The sequence below is a fragment of the Carcharhinus amblyrhynchos genome, chromosome 7 (assembly GCF_965287045.1).
Source record: "Carcharhinus amblyrhynchos chromosome 7, sCarAmb.v2.hapA, whole genome shotgun sequence".
In the NCBI taxonomy this organism is placed as follows: Eukaryota; Metazoa; Chordata; class Chondrichthyes; order Carcharhiniformes; family Carcharhinidae; genus Carcharhinus; species Carcharhinus amblyrhynchos.
Genome location: NC_137330.1, coordinates 48,408,724 through 48,428,902, shown reverse-complemented (window position 1 = coordinate 48,428,902; position 20,179 = coordinate 48,408,724). Strand labels below are relative to the sequence as shown.

The 20,179-nt window shown below is 41.3% G+C and overlaps 1 protein-coding gene across 1 annotated transcript; it reads left to right on the top strand.

The window, feature by feature from the left end:
- Positions 1–2,628: 2,628 nt before the first annotated feature.
- On the top strand, positions 2,629–12,899 carry osr1 (odd-skipped related transcription factor 1). Its single transcript, XM_080193265.1, has 3 exons — positions 2,629–2,808; positions 9,769–10,456; positions 10,818–12,899. Exons 1-3 carry the CDS (start codon positions 2,697–2,699, stop codon positions 10,951–10,953), a joined length of 936 nt encoding a protein of 311 aa, XP_080049391.1. The 5' UTR covers positions 2,629–2,696; the 3' UTR covers positions 10,954–12,899.
- Positions 12,900–20,179: the final 7,280 nt, after the last annotated feature.

Below are 20,179 nucleotides of genomic sequence, written 5' to 3'. Positions count from 1 at the left end.
AAAGTTGTGGAGTGCTTATTGAAAAGAAACGAATGGGCCATGATAACGTGTTTATTCCTGTGTTTATCAGGACCTATATATCACTGAGAAGCATGTATTAAAGGGTATTGTGTTAGAACCCGCGCTGATCCGTCAAACGGCCGGATTATTGTATTATTCCCTCGCTGTTTATAATTCTAGATTTCATACGCGCCGCAAAACAAATTAATGAAAACATTCCGCGTCTTTCGTGTGACAGCGCGGTCTGAGTAATAATATTTAAACAAATAAAACTCAACATATAACTGTAGCTGTTTAATTTATCTTAATTGTAACTTGGATGACAAATTGAATAACCGTTAAAGGGGCTGTAACACCGTGCGGGCTGTTTGCTACGAGTTTCCAACTCGAGGTGACGTTTGTATATTTGCGTTAATTATACAACATTTACCGCATTCTCGAGTGGTTTGTTTTGTATTATAACTAAAACAACAGGTTATTATGTTACAGGAAAACAGAATGGGTCCTGATTGTGGAAAAAAATGTTTATGTAACGAGCGTTATATCATTTTTTTCAATTTCCGATGTTTAATAAATGTCAGAATAAAGTGCCCACAAAAGACTGAACGAATAAGAGCATCATTCATAAAGGGGAGAGAATGTGGTTCTCCACGTGATGGTACCTCACGTGAAACCACTAGAAGAGCTCACACTGCAGCAAGCGCTCCTCAGCGAAAAGGGTGCATCTCGTGAAAAACAAATGTGTCCCCTTCACACTAACATACCATTAATACTTGTTACATTTCACCGGCCGCGTGCATTTCTCACCATTTCCTCTGCATAACGATGTTTTAAATAACCTCCCTTCTTTAGCCCCGTCTCCGGGGAGCTTTGGAAAAACAAACTTACATGCATTCGTACACGTTTTCATATTTCCTTTTGTAAATCTTACATCTCGGACTGCAAGCTGGAAGCCCGATAACCCGGTGCGAGCGAGATCTATTCAGCAAGGATCTCGCTTGTCTTAACAAGTGGTGACTTGGGTGGTGAGGGAAGTGTGGTTGGGGAGGTTTGAAAGTGGGCGATCCTCCTAAATATAAACTCTGCTCTCTGGATGAGCCAGTCACACTCTCCTCAAGCCGTCGATTTATTTTGAATGGAAGAGAGCAGCTATCAAGGAACAAACGCCCTCATTTTATCTCCACGACTGCCATCACTTTATTGATGGTCGCGGTTTCTTTTTTTTAATACAAAAAACTTATTTTTAAAGGCACAAAACAAAGGTACAAAAAAAAGGAATGGAGATGGGAAAATGGGTGAAAAAGATGAAACGAGGAAATAATAAACGAAAACGGGAAAAATAGCAGTGATTGTGTCTGAATGGTTGTGCGGGGACGGGAGAGTCAGCGGGGAAATGTCTCCAAATGTCAGACTGAAAGCAGGACTGTGCTCCTTTAATTGTTGCATTGACCCTAACATTTTAAACGAATCTAAACGCATTAAAGAGCTTAGTGTGAAGCTTTCTGATAAGCTGGGTGCATCAATCATTATTAAAGAGCCCATCGTGCCTATAACAATACTCCCAGCACTCAAAGAACATGTTGTGTGGCTTACATCTCATCAACTGAAATGTTTTATTTCTATTCGGTTCTTTTTCTAACTGCACCGACCTTTATTTTTTATTTTTATTACACTTTTTGTCGACCGAAAGAAGTTTGGATTTGTTCTTTTTTTTGGGGGGGGAGAAAGTAAACTACCCTGTGATCTGTAGAAACGGTGTTGGACGAGTAATATTTCTGACCCATTTATGGAGTTTTGCTTGGACTGGAACTGAACGTTTCAGGGTTAATTTTACCGAAGAACATGATGTTATCTTTCGATGTGTGCTTTTCATGTCTTGCGCACTGCTTCCTTGATCTCTTAGGACCCCGTGAGTCTGACCACAATCAAAACAAAACCCAATTTTTGCATTCATTCTTCGCTGATCAAATTGCTTTTAACAAACATGCCAACCTATTTTGGGGTCTCAAAGTCCTTCTCCTCACATCACTTCTGGCTTGGTGCAAAAGATAAACTGGTGGTTTTAGCGGATGCTTAAAATAGCCCAGCTATCGAGCATCTGTGCAACCACCAAGGTCGGAATCTACTGTCTAGTTCATTCCATTGGTGGCCTGGGCTATTTTCTCTCTCTCTCTCTGTGCAGCAAAAAAAACGCTGCACATTTGCTTTGAATTAAGTTAACAAAAAAAAAGGTATGAACGTCCCGTGGTCCAAAGAGTTAGGAAACACGCTGCTCGTGTTTTCCAGAGTTGTCTTTTGGGCTCTGGAGCCTGTAGCGGTTGTTGAGATGCCCCAGCCCGTGCTCTCCCCCGGCCATGCTGTGAACTCTTCTTGAAAGTTTGTTGACTTTTGCTGTCAAAGAAGTTGGTGGGGCTGGCTGCGCAGTGCGCCTGCGCCGTGCGGGGATTTCTCGCAGGACTCGGTTGAAATAGGAGGTGGTTCCAGGGGTCTGGAGGAGTCAGTCAGTCTCTGCTCGGCATCTCTCACCCAACAGCAGGCAACGCTGTGCCCGTGCAAGGAGCAGCTGACACAGCCCTCCCCCCCCCACCACCACCACCCCCCCGCCAGATCGCTGTCGCCTGCCACCACCAGCTCCCCCACCTCACCCCCAGACATTAGCCACCTTCGCCCCGCAGCGCCAACTCCGAGCTCAGAGCATGCCAACTTGGGTATGCGCTTGTGCCACAACCGCCGCCTCCACCTCTTCTGCCACTAGCTCCAGCGAGAAAGCGGCGACACTCGCAGCGGCCGCGGAAATCCCCGGCACAGGTAACCGCACCAACCTTTCTAACGCTGGCTTTGACATAAATGGCAAAGGGGGGGGGGGAGGTACTGGGGAATTAACTTTGTCGGAGTTTCAGAGGGGGGGAAAAAACTTTATGTCTCGTTTCATATTGTTAATTAGACAAAATCTCATCGGGTTTTCTATTTTATATTTTTTACATAATAAACGCGCTGGTTACAGTAGCGGTTCCGGGTATGGAGACCTCACTTTTGGTGACATTGTGGACTTTGTGTTAGGAGTTTGTGTGCAGTGAGTTGAATAATTCCAACTGCAAAGCCGGAGTGACTGTTATTGGTGTGGGAGTGTTACTGTACACGAGCGGTGGGAATGATTATTGGGAAACTGGTTCAACTTGAACTTAGCATAAGCAAACATTTGTGCTGACACTCGAACTCCTCCCAGCCGCCAGTTGTACAGCACACTGCAGTCCCCTCAGCAGCAGTGTATTCGGTGTAAACAGCGAGGAAGGTGTTTTATTTCCAACTTTTCAGCTTAACGGAATCTCTCCACACAACACCGAATCCAGCTCACCGCCCCTTCCTCTCCATCGGGCTGGTTTAGCTGGAAGTTTTCTCAGCACCTTTTGATCAGGATGCGATCGGATTTTGACAGTGCTGGGACCCAACACGTGCAGTAATTCACAGGCTGCAGAGAAACATGTGAGCCACCTCCAGTCCACCTGAACCCACACTCTCTCTCCTTCCCACTGCCTGTGGTGTCGGGTACTATACTCCAGCCGAATTATTGAAACATGCCCACCGCTTCCCATTCCCCCACCCCATCGCTATTTGGAAGTGATGACTGTTGTTTCTTTTTCTTTCACTCGTTCAAATGCAAAGGCGAGTGTCGTCCAAATCCACACAGCCTCCAACAGCAGGCTAGTTTCACTGCAAACTGAGTCAGGCTATTGTGTTGTTCCCAGCTGTTTCCGGCGCAGGCTATAGTTTGCTTCTATTAATTTTAATAGGATGCGTTTAATAAGAGACTCCAGGGCGGCTAATGAGACTGTTATTAACGGGGTTAAACACGCGGAGCACGATTTATTCCCAAACTGCCTTTTCCCTTATGTCCACAAAGTCACGGCATTTCGATCTACGATTTCAGACGACCCGTTAACAAAAAGAATACATTTTCTAAAGAGCAGAGAAGCGAAATATTCTCGAAAATTATAAGTGATGTCCATGTTTTTAAATTTTCGTTTTTAATATACGCCGCTTATATAAGGCAGTGTACAAAAGCTCAGCCATATTCTATTGGTCAAACCGCAAATGGTGTTTTATTATTATACATTTCCAAAGCTAAATGATATTCTAATCCACAGGTGTTAGTACGGATAAGATGACAGATAACCTGCCAAAAATAACTACCATTTTATGAGGCTGATGTGATCTTTCACTCTTCTTATGATGGAGATTAAAGATTGAATTTTATGAAAGGCCCCAAATATTTAATTTCTTTTTTAAAACAATAAATTAAACAGCCGAATGGTGAGTTTGTCGACTCTCAGTGTTCTCACACGCGGCTGATCCTTAAATCAGAAGCAAATTGCAATCCGTGATAAAGGAAATCTGTCTTTGCCCGACATTTGGACGGAAAACAGCTAACTGTTGAAATCTGGCCAACTACTCCCCTTGGTCCTGTCCACAGTGGATTAAAACATTTCCCAAACGCATTCCCCCTCACTCTTACTTAAACTCCCAAGTCATCCATACTTTGGATGTTGAGACTGTTTGTTTGTCTTACTTGGTGTATTAATCAACAGTGCCAGGAGAAAAGGGCTCTGAGCCTCTCTCTTCTCCAAACAGTGCACTGATTGTGATATTGTGATAATCCGATGAATAATGATGCCCTCGAACTATTTAGGAACTTGAGTTAAGAGCGAATATTGATTGATATCTCGCAGCGTGCCCAATATTCCTGCCTTCAATTGACAAGTGCCTTTCTAGTGAGACTGCCGCTGCGGGGCCGACATTGCCGGAGTCTGATAGAGATCGGCAATATTAAAAAAGCGGGGCGGGCGGAATAAGGTGGGGGGGAGGAGATTGTAGACAGATGCATCTTTTCAAGTTTATGATCCGATTTTGTAGAGTAAATTGATCTTGGCAGAATGAAGTTTGTTTCAATAGGATGTCAGGATACAAGTGGTCTGTTCTCAATTACTCAGCAACCAACCTTTGCAGTGGCTTTTTTTTAAAAGGAAAGAACGGTGGTACTTTATTGCCATCAAGGAGAGATAACGTGCGCCACTGCCTGTTTTAACATGGAGATAATGATCTTTTTAGGTAAACCCAGGTCAGTCAGTCGGTGAGGTATAATCTGCAGACCTCGCCAACGAATTTTGCACCAAGGAACTAAGACAAGGCACCGTTTCCAGTTCTCTCGCAGGCCGAACATTGCAATCTGCCGCTGTAGTTGTTTGTGGGGGGTACAGACAGCAGAGGCGAAGTGTGTGAGACGACCCATAGCTTCGGAGTCATATTTTAACACGCCTCCCTTTTCTTTACCTCGTCTATGTCCATGTTTCACCCCATTGATCACTCGGACAGCCATTTCCCCGGATTCGTTCAGCTTGCGAGTTACAAAGCTCTAGTCCCTCCTATCACTGTACATGTGTAGCATTCTTGCTAATTTTCTGGAAATTCAAGACAAGGTGGATCCTTCATTGCACGACAACGTCTGAATAGAAGTAAAAGTGAAATCAGATATATATAGGATCACGTTGATTAGATTTGCGACAGTAAATAGAAAATACCAATGCGTTTTTTTTTGACGAATACATTTATCCGAGCAGGTGCTGAACATAACCATCCTTCCATCTTCTACCGAAAGGCCTAGTTTATTCAGCCTCATTGCCCGAACTCTCGCCACCATCTAGCTCTCGGCCTGCTATCTTTCTTTCGAAAACTCAATAAAAGCTACCTCGGCTATCTGAATTTTCAGGCCCAGCATTTTTGGAACTCAATCATATGAGTTACATTTGTTGTGGTTATTGAACCTTCTCAAGTGTTTTGGACTGAGTAACAATTGTTGAAGTTTAAGAAAATCCGTTTTGAGATTTGAACATAGAATGAGAAATAGATCTGCTTTCTCGTGGTTTCAGAGTGCTGGAACTACGCGGATATTTATTTTGTGTATGTCAGATGCAATTAATGTACAAACTCGATTCACCGTCCAGTAAAAAAAGCGCGATTCACCTGAGCTCGCTGAAAGCATATTATTTTGGAGTTCTTCCCCCCTCCCAAAAAATAATTGATTTTTTTTAAAAAAACTGTACCTTAATGAGAAGTTTCACTGAACGGTGTATTTACAGGATTGTATTGCATTAGGACCTGGATATCGTTCATTCAATGGGCAAGCAGTGCATTATGATCGTAGTTCTTCTATACAGTATAAGTATACAGTATAAGTAATTTCTGGCTCGTTATGATGTGTTCCCCCCAAGAGATTTAACTATTGCTTCTGGTGATTTGGTTGCAAGAATAGCGACTGTCTTTCGGGTTGGTCACATTGTTCTTGTCATGAATTCGTGAAGTTGACAAGATATCTTCGCAGAGGCGCTGATGGAGATTCCATCCTATCTCGGATCTTTGAATTATTTGCGCATTTTAAGATGTCCCCTTTCTAACGGACTGAGCTTCACTTTCCCATTTAATCCCCATCCCTCTGATTCTGCCTCTCCATAGTTTCCTTGTCACTAGTTTTCTCATTTAGGGATTTTTTTTAAAAAAACGTTCTATTTACCCTTAGGCATGTAATACATTAAAGTATATAATACACACTCACACATACATACACACACCGTATATCTGGTTGCAGTGGGAATTACACTTCCGATTGTATTTGTTGATGCAGGAGATATGAGATGATATTCTTTCTATTGGCCCCCAGAGACCATATGCAAACGCTATTAAAAGCTAAGCCAATACACAATGTTCCCTGCTGCTTATATCACCGTTGCTACAAATGCCAGTACATTTGAATGAAGATAAATCAAACAGATTTCAGTTGCTTTGTAAAGAGTCGTCAGCATCTGTATTAAAGTGTAAAAAATCAGTTTGAAAATGCTCCAATAAACGGGACACTTAAAAGGTTGAGACTATTTAAGGGCCTGCGATTCATTTTCATGTCCTTGAACATACCCATTTTCACACACGGCTGTACAGTAACAGATACATGGAAGCAGTACATATATATATTTTTAAATTGTGTTTATATTCCAAGACACGGCAACTGAAAAGCTCTGCATCATTCCTTTTCCCCCAAGGCTCTGCTTGAAATGTTATGACACTTTTGAAAGAAATTTGAGAGATAATGATGTCCTTTGCCCTAATTACAACAGAGGATAGATATTTCTCACAATATTAAATTAAAAACCGAGAGCCAAGATACAGACACGTATGGTTTACGTTTGTTTTTTTTTAAAACTGACCGTTAGATATCCACAGCAAAGATGTGTGGGTCAGGTGGATTGGCCATGCTAAACTGACCCTGGTGTCAGGGAGATTAGCAGTGTAAATGAGGGTTACGGGATAGGGCGTCGGTGGGATTGTGGTCGGTACAGACTCGACGGGCCGAATAGCCTCCTTCTGCATTTTAAAGATTCTATAATTCTAACAGCATTTGATAAAGTTAAACGTTCGTGACATGCTTTAAATATTTGATTTAGTCCATATAAATGATTGATGTGATAGGCCTCAATCCTGTTAACAATTTCTATGCCAATTGTAATCACCAGCAGAGCACCTTCCTTAGTTTGCAAATGTTGCCATTCAAGTTATGGAATCAAATTAGTTCCTTAATTTTCACCAATTACTATTACTGTAAAGTACCAATGACATCGGATTGGTTGCGAGACTGAAGGCTAGGTTAACATAATAGAACCTAATCAGCAGCTAATATGATTACACTTGCATAACCCGGCACTGGGACTTCTTTCATCGCGCACACGCTGACAAATTACCCGTGACTGGTTGCACTGAGCGTTATCTGCCATGACTGCTGAGAGTTAAAGGAGATTTCTGGTGTGACTTTTCTTACCAACGCTAATGGAAAGTCTCACTAATTAGCAAAGCCAATCTTAGAGGAATGTCAGTGTGTTTCATTCCGGGTCACTGCAGAGGAATTCCACATGATGTCAGTTCGCTTGGTTTGTCAATTGGTTCTAAATGATTTATACCCATTTCTCTCCCGCTTCCCTGGCGTGCTTCTTTTCGGCTGTTTGTTTCGAGAGGTAAAATCAGAAGTGGTCGTTAAGTGGGACAGCAAACTGACCTTAATGGCTCTTTCAGAAATGTCCCGTTTCTTTTATAAAGAAGTGAATACTAACGGTTACCTCCCGAAAGCAAATCTCCAATAACTGACAGGGTCTTTCTAATGATCCGAAGTAAGAGTCAATTACTTCTGCGCCATGACCATAAACCACTAAATCCTTGGTGATCCCAGGACCAGAAGATGCTAATTAGTTACACCGCACCTTATTTTCTCAAATATAACGGGAACCGGTGATCTTTCACCGATTCACTTGCGACAAATGTTCGAAATCATCATTTGAACCTAAACAGAGGAATGGCATATTAGCGGCGGAAACACACTGCAGACCAGTTGATAATTCATTCCGGGTGTTGGCTGTGAATCGCCTATTCATTTTTTTATTCGCCTCTTCAAGAATATGAGGGGTACATGGATGTGGAATCGGGAATACAGCTCCGTAGTAGATGCGCCCGTTTTATACAAAATTTCCCGCGACAAAGCAACGGGATTTCGATAATGTTACGAACATCGTGGGCCGAAGGGCCTGTTCTGCGCTGTAATGTTCTATGTTCTAACTGTTGGTCAAATAGAACCGCAGCGTTAATGTGCCTCCTCCGAGGTTGTTCCTGTGATGTGTAACGGAGGTTAAAGCTTATCAGAAATAGGCGACCCGATCCCCTCCCATGTGCTTAGAAAGAGAAAATAGAAGAAGAAGCAGGCCATTCGGTCATTCCCGCCTGCTGCACCATTCATTATGATCATGGCTGATCATCCACTCAAAAGTCTGATCTCACCTTTGATTCCCTTCGCTCCAAGAGCTATATCTAACTTTTTTTTTGAAAACATACAATATTTTGGTCTCAACTGTTTTCTGTGATAACGAATTCCACGGGCTTCTCCATCTACCCCTGTTGTGACGTTGCTGGGACTAGCTGCAGGGACTGGGGCTGAGTGATTAATAATATTATAAGAATTATATTTTTTCTGCCTTTGTACGTGGCAAGTTATGTACCCTTTATACTTGCAAAATTATTATGTTTCTTTTATAAGACAGAAGATTTTTTTAAATAGTACAATCCACGCGCTATATCTAAGTAATTAAGGGACTTTCACGGTAACTTCATTGCAGTGTTAATGTAAGCCTGCTTGTGATACTAATAAATAAACTTTAAACTTAAAACATTGGGAGAGATCGAGTTATTCCCGCCAATTCTAAACAAGAAATGCATCATTCAATCTCATTGCCGAGAAACTTGCCCCAACATTTCCAACTGTCGTCACGTTTATTAATAGCTCTCGTTAAGCTGAAGGTTGTACATTGATTAATTTGATCCAATTTTAAGGTCACAGCGAGCGGGGCATTTAGTTGCCTTCTACAGTTCTCCCACCAAGGGTTAATAAGGAATGTTGAGGGTGGCGGTGGGTTGAACCGCTCTTTTTACTGGTACAGATGCTTATCCCGTGAGATATGGAAACGGTAGCTCAGAAAGAAGAAACAGGTTTGTGTTTGAAAAATATGTTTACATTTAATTAATAAGTCTGCTTAACTGTTGTATTGTACACGAATGCCACATTCCCGAGGTATGTGTTTTCAAGTGAAACATCCCTTTGCCATATTTGAGAATCGGTTGAATTTTTGCTAAGAATGAACGTGGCGTCGTCACTCACTGCATACCCTTCGCTTTTATACCAAGGTTTCTGCAAGTTGGCAAGAGCTCCTGCAACCCAAGTGAGCGCCATGGGCAGTAAGACTATTCCGGCTCCAGTGCCTATCCATCCGTCGCTACAATTAGCCAACTATGCATTCCTCCAAGCTTCCAACGGCATCCCCACGCCTTCCGACCAGTTGCACAACCTCTACGGCTTCAGCACCCTCCACACGGTCCATCTGCATCAGTGGACCCTGGGTTATCCTCCGATGCCTTTGCCCCGATCCTCCTTCTCCAAAGTACCCTCTGTTTCCGCACTGGTGGACACTCGCTTCCAGCTCCCCACAATCCCCATCTTCCCCCACGTTTTTCAGCCCAAACAAGAGTCCAGCGGCATTCCGAACAAGACGAGGCCCAGGTTCGACTTCGCCAATTTGGCCATTGCGGCTACCCAGGAGGACCACCCTAAGCGCGGACAGATAGACGGACAGTGCTCTCCTTCAGCCATCGGTTCCCTGCTCGATGCCACCAAGTTATCGCCGGAGAGGAAACCCACAAGGGGAAGGCTGCCGTCCAAAACCAAAAAAGAATTTGTCTGTAAATTCTGCGGGAGGCACTTTACCAAATCGTACAATCTCTTAATACACGAACGGACCCACACCGACGAACGCCCCTACACGTGTGACATTTGTCATAAAGCATTTAGGAGACAAGATCATCTCCGTGACCACAGGTAAGAGGATACTTCTTTACCTCCCAACCTCCTGTACTTACACACTTTGATCCCTTTCATTTCAACTTCGTTGCGTTAATGTTTGCTCACGACAGGATCTGGCTGCTTACAGTCTCGACTCTAACTGCAGGGAATCTGAATCAAATCCAGGAGAATGACAGTTGGTTCTCATGACTTCCAATGAGTCGAGACTGATATTTAAATCGTGCAAGAAGTTATTCATGAAAACATTCAGATGAATGGCTTGCCTAGTGAGTTTATGATATTGATTATAATGGTCCATAGCAACAGTGGCTAAGAAACTCGGTTGCGTTTGAAGACACGTAATGCATTCACTCTTTTTTCTCTCTCTTGAATTCAGATATATCCATTCCAAGGAAAAACCCTTCAAATGTCAAGAATGCGGTAAAGGATTTTGCCAGTCCAGAACATTAGCTGTTCACAAAACACTGCACGTGCAGGTAAAAGAGCTGAAAACTTCTAAAATCAAATGCTGAACATGAAATCGGCAAACAGGACTCAAAAGTGGAGCATTGAGGAAAGCCGAGAATGCGGACAGACCTTCACATTTAGTAACAGCACAGACTATATCCATTCCGCTGCTGTTTTTTTCTGTTATTTTATTCCAATACAGTTTTTTTTCTGCGGGATTCTGCTATGGGGGAAGACCTGTGTCGTTTTCTAAGTCTGAGCAACAGCAAAACAAAAAAAAATCCATGGTTTCGGTAGATTGCCTCTTGACTGGAGGGCGGTTTGAACTGTTGTCACCGTCCCTGATGTCCTCCGCCGTGAACTTGGAGTTGGAAGGTGATGCTCTGTCTTCTGTGTTTAATAGGCATCTTCGCAACCCGTGGCAAAATGTTTAATCAGAGGGACAACCTGAAAACTCGCCTCCTCACACACTGACAGGAAACCTCGCTACTGCCCCTCAGCGTGCCAAGCTTCTCCGGAGAAACGGTGACCTGAGGCGTCACAGCCTCACCCACCATCTCAGAAACAACCCTGGTCTCCAAAGCGTTGCAGCATGCGGATGGAGACTTTTAGCTAAGTTTATTAGGTCTGATATTTTTCCCAAAACTTTAGAGTATGGGGTGGAATAATTACCAAATCGCAGCTAAAGGCCAAAGAAAGAGAGAGAAAAAATGAAGACTTTTGTGATATTTGAATGAATGAGGAACATCTCTGACTGAGAATTGAGGGCAGGTTTCACCTCTTGTGAATGGGGACTAGAAAGGCATGAGTAATATTACAGTCTGATCTGGAGCTGAGCCCCAACACTTCAGCTTCGTGAGGTGAAATTTTAGCATGGCAAATTTTTTGAAAAAGCGCATCAATAAACCGCGGCTAGATGGAAAACTGCACTCCAGGAGTAGCTTGTGAACTGCATCGCCTGAAGTACTGCAGTGGCCTGAACTGAGTGCTAAACCAGTGTGGCAGATTGTCCGTTAAGAAACAAAAGCAGAACAAAGGACAAATACACAGTCATGCAATATAAAAACACTCGAAACTACATTCCAATCGGCGGGGTTTTTAAACAAATAGTTCTCTGTAAATGTTTTGGCACTTTAAGCTGTTTTTTTAACTATTTCCATGTATCACTGGATTTCTAATCTTTTTAAACGAATAAATTGCCATTTTTAGGCAGTGCGCTGACCATTCCTTCACTGCAATACAAATAAGTTTTCTTTTACTTGAGGCGAGAGCATGTTTCATTTCTGTCTTCATCAGAGGGACGAGCGATTTAATGAACGCATCAAATACGGCAAATATATTCACATACCTAAACCTACCCTCTTTACAAAGAGATCCAGTACGACACCTGGACCGCTTTCTGACACCTCCTCTCACCCATTTCGGCTATCTTTATATGTACAAAACATCTAAAGATATTTATGGGTACTTTAAAATATCTCTTAGGCTTTACTGAAGGGTAGCTGGCCCTTTGTATGTGGATTCGGCTCACTAGCTGAAAGGGGAAAGTGTGTACTTGTTCTCCCTGCGACAAATTTCCGGTCACCGATGGAACACTGGCTAGTCTAGGTGGGTCGGTCCGAATGGCCATGGAAAGATCAGAGCGAGGCACTAAAGTCGACACTTAGGAGACAGCTTTTAAAGTATTTCCTCACATCTATAAATGTACCTCATACACAGGCTTTGTGCACCGGCTGAGTGGTACTGATCTGAGCTTTAGGAACCCGCAATGCACATTTGAAAAAAAAATGCCCCTTTGCTGCAATGTTTTATTTTGTACTTTAGCTTAGGTTTTAAAAACAGCTCCTGGCCAACTGTTCTTGACTCCTTTCCATTCACATTAAAGCTAAACCATTTCTTTTTTTGTTTACTAGAGCAATTCAATGAAAGGAATCCAGGCGCGATGGATTATGTCTGTTGGAAATGTTTTGAAGTTATTTTCAATGGGAATTTATTTGGTTTCTATATAATGGTGACGATCACATTATCATTGCAAGGTTAATTTGCTGTTATAAATAAAAAGAAAACAATCTTTAACCGCGTGCTCACATTGTAACATTCTGGATAAAGTGGAGTTTGTTCTTCGTTTGTACCTGCCCACTGCAGTGGCCGGGCGGGACCAATCTCCTCCAACAGGCAACCTCCCGGGAACCGGTTATCAGATTCTTGGGATCAGCGACAGACAAGCCCACTCTGAAACTTCCTGACACATTCACAGGAACCACATGAACAAACCATATTGGGTCCTGCACAATTGAAAAAAAAATGCCCCGTTACTGCAATGTTTTATTTTGCAGAGCATTTGCAGAAGCCCGGAATTGTTTTCTTCTGCTCCAACTACTGGACTGACATAGCCAGCTTCGAACCAATATCTGGAGTGAAGGTTCCTTGAAGAGTCCACGCTCAAAACTCTTGTCTGGAATTTTTATTTTTTGCGCAGGTGTATGTTTCCAGCACCTGCTATTTTTGTTTCAGATTTCCAGCATCCACAGAACTTTCTAAATTTACTATGTAGGTTTTTATTCACACTGCCGGGCCGGAAATCCAGTTCCAAGGCTCTGCAGAGAACACATCCAGCAATAAATCAATATTTAGAGTGGAATTAAGCACGTTTTTCGTACTTTTAGACGGCCCGCGGGTGTAGGTTGAAAACCAAAAGGGGCGCGGTCATTCCTGTTAATTACAGTTGACACGGCATTGCTGATGCCCCCTTACGTGACCTTTTGCAATCAAAGTGATGAGATTATATGCTTTAGGGAACCTCGTATCAGATCACCCTAGAATCCAGTCGGCGCTGCCTCCGGATTTATGGTCGAATGTTACCGAACGTTACCACTGGTACCCAGAGCATGACCCACGTTACAGTGACATTAAAGTTGTAGCATAGACATGCGCTTAATTGGAGAGTCAAGGCTCTTGGATGCAGGATTACAGATGGTTGAAAAGATTAGTCAGTTCATAAAGTGGAAACGTGCAATTAGAGCGTAAATGCTAAAAGTATATGGGGAAAATAGTCTAGCATTTTGGCATAGTTTTTGTTTCATTTAGGGGACGTCGGCTTTGTTGGCTAGGCCAGAATTCATTGCCCATCCCCAAATGCTCTCGAGAAGGTGGTGGTGAGCTACTTTCTTGAACCACTATATACAATCCATGGTGCAGGTATACCCACAGTGCAGGTAGGGAGGGAGCTCTAGGATTTAGAGCAATATATTTCTAAGTCAGGATGGTGTGTGGCTTGGAGGGGAATTTCCAACTGGTGGTATTCCCATTTGTCTGCTGCCATTGTCCTTCTAGATGGTAGTGGCAGAAGCTTTGCCAGAACTGAAATGTTAACTTTATCTTTTAATTGCTGATTGATTTGCTATGGATATCCAACATTTTTTTCAGTTTGTGTTTTTAAAGTTTTTAGATTATATAAGGTAATAGCAAAACTACCTTTAATTAAAATAATCAAGCTGTGCATTCTTTGGACTTATCAAGGTGAAATATGTCAGCTGTAGGCAATGAAATCTTTATTCCCAAACTGGACACTGGAAGCTGACACTGAACGTTCTTTGGTAACTATAGTTGAGGCCAGATGCAGCTCAATGTGTATTCTCTCCTCCAAGCAATGATTGAAATCCTATAATGAGAAAAAACATCTTCTGTTACACCTAGTACAATTTGTCTTTTTATTCCATTAGCAATAATCTAAATACTATGTGTGAGATTACTAATTTATCTGGAAGGTTCCCTTTGGTTATTATGTGTATCAATATCATGTAGTGTCTCGAGTATCGTCCCTAAATACTGCACAATTTTGTTTAATGGACTTTGGTTCATCAGAATTAATTTGCAACAGAATAAATTGGATTCAAGAGGGAATTTACAGCTAGGAAAAATAAAACTTTCCTCATTTTGATGTGGATGTGGATTTGAGCACATAGATCCTTGAGATGAAAGGGCAGCATTCTAACACATTGCAACACTCAACCCCATTTCAACCAACTGTCCGATTTTCAACTCACTTAATGATAGCTTATATCAGCAATTTATTCAATAAAAGCTAGATTCTGATTGTGTGTCTTGGAGTAAATCAAGAGTTTCACCAATTAAGAACATAAGAACATAAGAAATAGGAGCAGGAGTAGGCCATCTAGCCCTTCGAGCCTGCCCCGCCATTCAATAAGATCATGGCTGATCTGTTGTGGCTCAGTTCCACTTTCCCGCCCTCTCCCCATAACCCTTAATCCCCTCTCTTATCAAGAACCCATCAACCCGCTTCTTAAAAATATTTAGCGAGGCAGCCTCCACCACTTCAACGGGCAGAGAATTCCAGAGATTCACCACCCTTTGAGTGAAGAAGTTCCTCCTCAACTCCGTTCTAAACCGCCTCCCCTTTATCTTGAGGCTGTGCCCCCTAGTCCTACTGTCTTTTTTGAGCGGGAAGAGTCTCTCCACCTCTATCCTATCCATCCAATTAATGGGATGCTATCCTTATTATACCATCATCTCATGAGATGCTATTACAAGAGTATCAGTATATTCACACATATACAATTTAAGTTTAAGATTGATATCATTGTATGGTGGTATGATTACTGTGTGCATGATGATATTTGTTCTGTACTCTGTGGTATGTTTGTGCATTATATTCTGTTCGCTATTTGCTGTTATGTGCTGCGCCTTCTTTAAGTTGATCTCTATATTGATTCCTATTTATGACTTATGTGGATTACAGTTCACTCAGGGAATCCAAGTTGCTGTGGCGGCGGGCACTTTTATCTGAATGTTGTAGCTTGGAGTTATGGATAATGATGGTACAGGCTCCAAGCTTTTACCATCTCCCATTGGCGTGTTGGAAGACTTGCAGGTTGACACGCAACCTTTTTGGCTGCATTATGAACACACCTTCTTTGCCCATCAAGTCCTGAGGTAGTACAAAACTTCATCCATTTACTATTCAGTATGTGTCGTAAACTGCTTACCATATACTAACTTCTCTTACTGTGGGTGCTTTATATCATTCAGCATATGCAGGCTTGCCTTACTATAAAACTCTGCATTCTGTGTTAGATGGTGGCGGCTCAATCCTCACAATGAAGTTGACCATTTAACCTAGTCTTACACTGAGCATGTACCATATTGTTAGAAACATAATGGGCAAGATTTTCTGGCCGTGCTTGCCCCAAAACCGGAAAATCCTACCTGAGGTCAATAGACCTTTGCATGATCCTGTCCCACCCACTATGATTCCTATGGCAGGTGGGACAGGAATATTTCAGGTGCATTATCTTGTTCAATATCCTTTAACCAGCTGCCCCAAAACAAATTAACTGATCATTCATCTCATTTGCTGATTGTGGAGCCTTGCAATGTGTAAATTAGCTGGATATTTCTCTACTTAACAACCATAATTACACATCAAAAGAAGCTTCTCCTCAGTCTGAGAACATGAAAGTTAGCATATAGTGTGTTCTTTTCTACTATAGGTTGTTTGCTGTGCTGTGTACTGTTTGCTATATACGTGTTCCTCTGTCATTAGCTGTCTGCTGTGCAGTGTAAACTACACATTTTTATTGTCTATTGTATATTATGTTCTGTGTGATGTTTGCATCGAACAGCATATGGTTGTCTGACTACTATATATTCCATGCTGCATGAAGTAATAAGGACCAAACTGAATTAGTGTCTGAAACAAGGTATTATCTACGCAGCTATGATATGCCAGAATTAAAAGTTTTTTGTGGCCTCATCTACATAAAATTGCAAGATTTCATTTTAATCTTCTCTGTGAAAAGATTTCCAGTTTCTTTGGTTTTGCTTCAGTTTTCCTGATATAATTTTAGAAAGGCTCATACAACTTTTGCTTATCCATGGCACCTTTCCTAAAGAAGAAAATCATTCAAAGCTGGCCACAGTGGGGAGATTTTACACCTGTACACTCCTGATGCATACTCAGCATGCAGGCAGGAAATTGCACCACCTAGCCCAAGATTTTTCATTAATTAATTTTAATAGATAACAAATCTTTGACCAGAAATATAAAACCTTCCAATGTATTCTGCTCAAATGCAATAAAACCATGCAAATAAGATAGACAGATAAAGACCATCTGGTTCATCTCATTCAGATATGTTGCAACAAAGCAATATGACCCTCTCTGTGCCTCACCCATGAGCACCCAACTATTCTCTTTGGAGAGGAATAAAAACACAATAAAAAATCTAGGAAAAGAAAAGATGCCTAATGTATAATAACCTGTCAACTAAAAAGTGCTGAGGCATAAAATCTCATTAATCCAATAGCAGCCTTATGTAGAGTCTCAATTTAGTATCATTTATTTGCTTTTGTGCTTACGTACATATTTATATAACCTGGCATCTCATATTTTAATAACATTATTAACTTGTTTTCCCCATTAACTTTAAAATATTTGGGTATCTGAATGACTATGTCTTTCTATTTCTATATTCTTTTTAAAGTCTTGTCATTTAATTTATATTTTCAGCACTTACTCTTCATCCCAAAGTATATATCACTTCACATTTTCCTTATTTAATTTTGCCAAACAACTATCTGTCCAATCTATTAACCTGCTTAGCGGTATGTCGTCTTTACAGTTATCCACACTTTCTATTCGCATGGTCATTTGCAAAGTTAGATTTTGTGTTCCTTTCACCTGTGTTCACATTATTTATATATTTATCGAGCAAACCAACATCACTTAATGCTGACTCTTAGGGCACCACTATTTTCATCCTTCAATTCAGTGACACCCAGTAACCATTGCTCTCTGTTTGCTGCCCTTTAACTAACCTCTTAAAAGATTTTTTACATTTTAATTCCATGACCTTATTTTTATAATGAGCTTCTGATGTGGTATTTTATCAAAGACTTCTTGAAAATACATAAATTTAGAATGTAAAATAAATTTATTATTGCATTCTGTTATTCCCTCCCATTAACAAAAGTTATTTGTTAACAACTTTGTTGGACTTGTTCTTTTCAAATTCACATGTGAATAATGGTTCAGTTCTGCATTGTGTCCATGTACATTTATTCACTAGAAATGTTAAGATGGCTGTAGTTACCTAGCATATCCTTTTCTCTCTCCTAGAATAGAGGGGATACACTGACAACCCTTCAATCATTTGGCTGTTTCAAAAAATCATGATGAAAGCCTTAGCTATTTCTTTTCACAATTCCTTCAGTATTCTAGGAAACATGCCATCAGAGCCCAGTGCCCGTTCCATGTTGAGCTCTATCAATATTTTCAGTAGTAATTCTATATTTTCAGTTATTCTTTTTATGTGTTTCACCATCTCCTCTTGTACCCTTTCATTCTGCCCTATTGAAATCTTATCACAAAGCTAATGTGACGTACAGATTTACCATCCTTGACATTATTGCATCCTTTATAAGAAGCTTTATGCAACTGGTCAAGCAGATAATTAATTGTTTATTTTCTACATGTACATAATTTTACCTCTTGTTTTAATCTTTTAATTGATCCAGGGAATGTCAAGTTAACTGAATCACTTTCACTTCTTGTATGAATATTCTGTCATAATAATTTCCTGTTTGAAAGTTTCCAATTATTTGTCTTTTCCATCCATTATTCTTTCCAATTTATTTGGGCTACTTCCCATTTTATCTTGTTGAACTTTGCTTTATCACCAAGTTCTTTTATCTTTGACTGTTTCTTCTGTTCAATGTTTTTATTGAACCTCTTTATGTTCTTAGGACCACTGATTTGACATTCCCCTTTAAATTACCTACTTCATATTCTAGAATGAATTTCGACATTTCTTCCTTCTTTGTTGGACTAAACATATGCTGATCTAGAAAGTAATTCTGCTTGTATAATTGTATATTGCACCTTGTGTGCACTGTTGGATTTACTGTTTACTGTTCCTTTGCTAATTTCTATGTTATTGAATACTTAACCTGGTTTGTCATATGCTGCAAACTATTTACTGTGCCCTGAATGCTATTTTCTGTGTGCTATTCTCTGTTTAATCAATCCAAAAAGAAATTAAGAAAATCATTTAAAAGGTACCATATATCATTTGGAAATAATGCTATCAGACAACTTTGTTAGGTGTACTAAAGTATCAAAAACAATCAGCCATTGAATGCTCCTATTCTTGCTTCCCTCATAAAGTGGTCATTGATGCACCCTAAAATGTTATTTATATATAAATCACAAACTGATTGTGGCATTGCACTTGAGGAATCAAGGTATAAGGCAGAATGTTCCTAAAAAACTGACAGTGTCAGGTTCTGACTGATAACTGAGGGGTTTCTGCCCAGAAACACAGCCAGGTTTCATTCCCAATCTTCTGACACTTGGCCATAGAAAAAGCAGGGGGGCATGTTTTGTGTCATCATTCTTGAGGGGCACAGCCTAAACATGCTAGCCAGGCCAACTCCACAGAGATAGGGGCACCATTTTTAAAAGGCTCCTGAGTGTGAAGCGACATGACCCCTCCCACTGCATGTCAAAAAGATATTGGGACACTATCCACCAACCCTCCATTGTCATTGGCAACCTTCTCCACCCACCCCCATTCATTCATTGTCTCCAGCAATCTCCCACCCATTGTTGCCCCAGTCCCTGCCTCCACCCCCAGTGCCCTGATCTCAAAATCAAGTTAAAGGCCCTCCTCTCCCCATTGCCTCCCCACAGGCATCAGGACCCTGACAAATGGAAATACCCCCAACCTTCAAACACAGAGGGTCAAGCTCCCTCCCCACCATTCAGACATCAGGGCATCAGTGCCCACCCCTCAACCACAATGCAGGCACAACCCTCCCACTCACCCCCACCATGACTGTCATCCCCACATAACAGGAATACCCCAATGCGGTTTCCTAGAGGCCCTCCCCTTATTTTGTTACTTAAAGGGTTGATAGTAAATATGCAATAGCGAATATTCAAAGAGCACATAGATGAACTACAATAATTGTTTACACCTCTCTGGGCAAAAGTAAAATGGGAAAGGTGGCTAGACCAGTGCTTGCAAGAGAAATTTGCATTGGCATTAGATCCAAGGAAGAGGCTAGAAAATTGGCCAGGGGAAAAAAGCAGACTGAGGAGTGAGAATAGTTTACAATTCAGTAAAGGAGGACCTAGGGATTGGTTAAGAAGGGAAAAATAGAATATGAGAGAAAACTAGCAGGGAACATAAAAACTGACTGTAAAAGTTTCTATCCATTGAGCAGAGAAAAAAACTGGTGAAGATAAATGTAGGATCCTTACATTCGGAA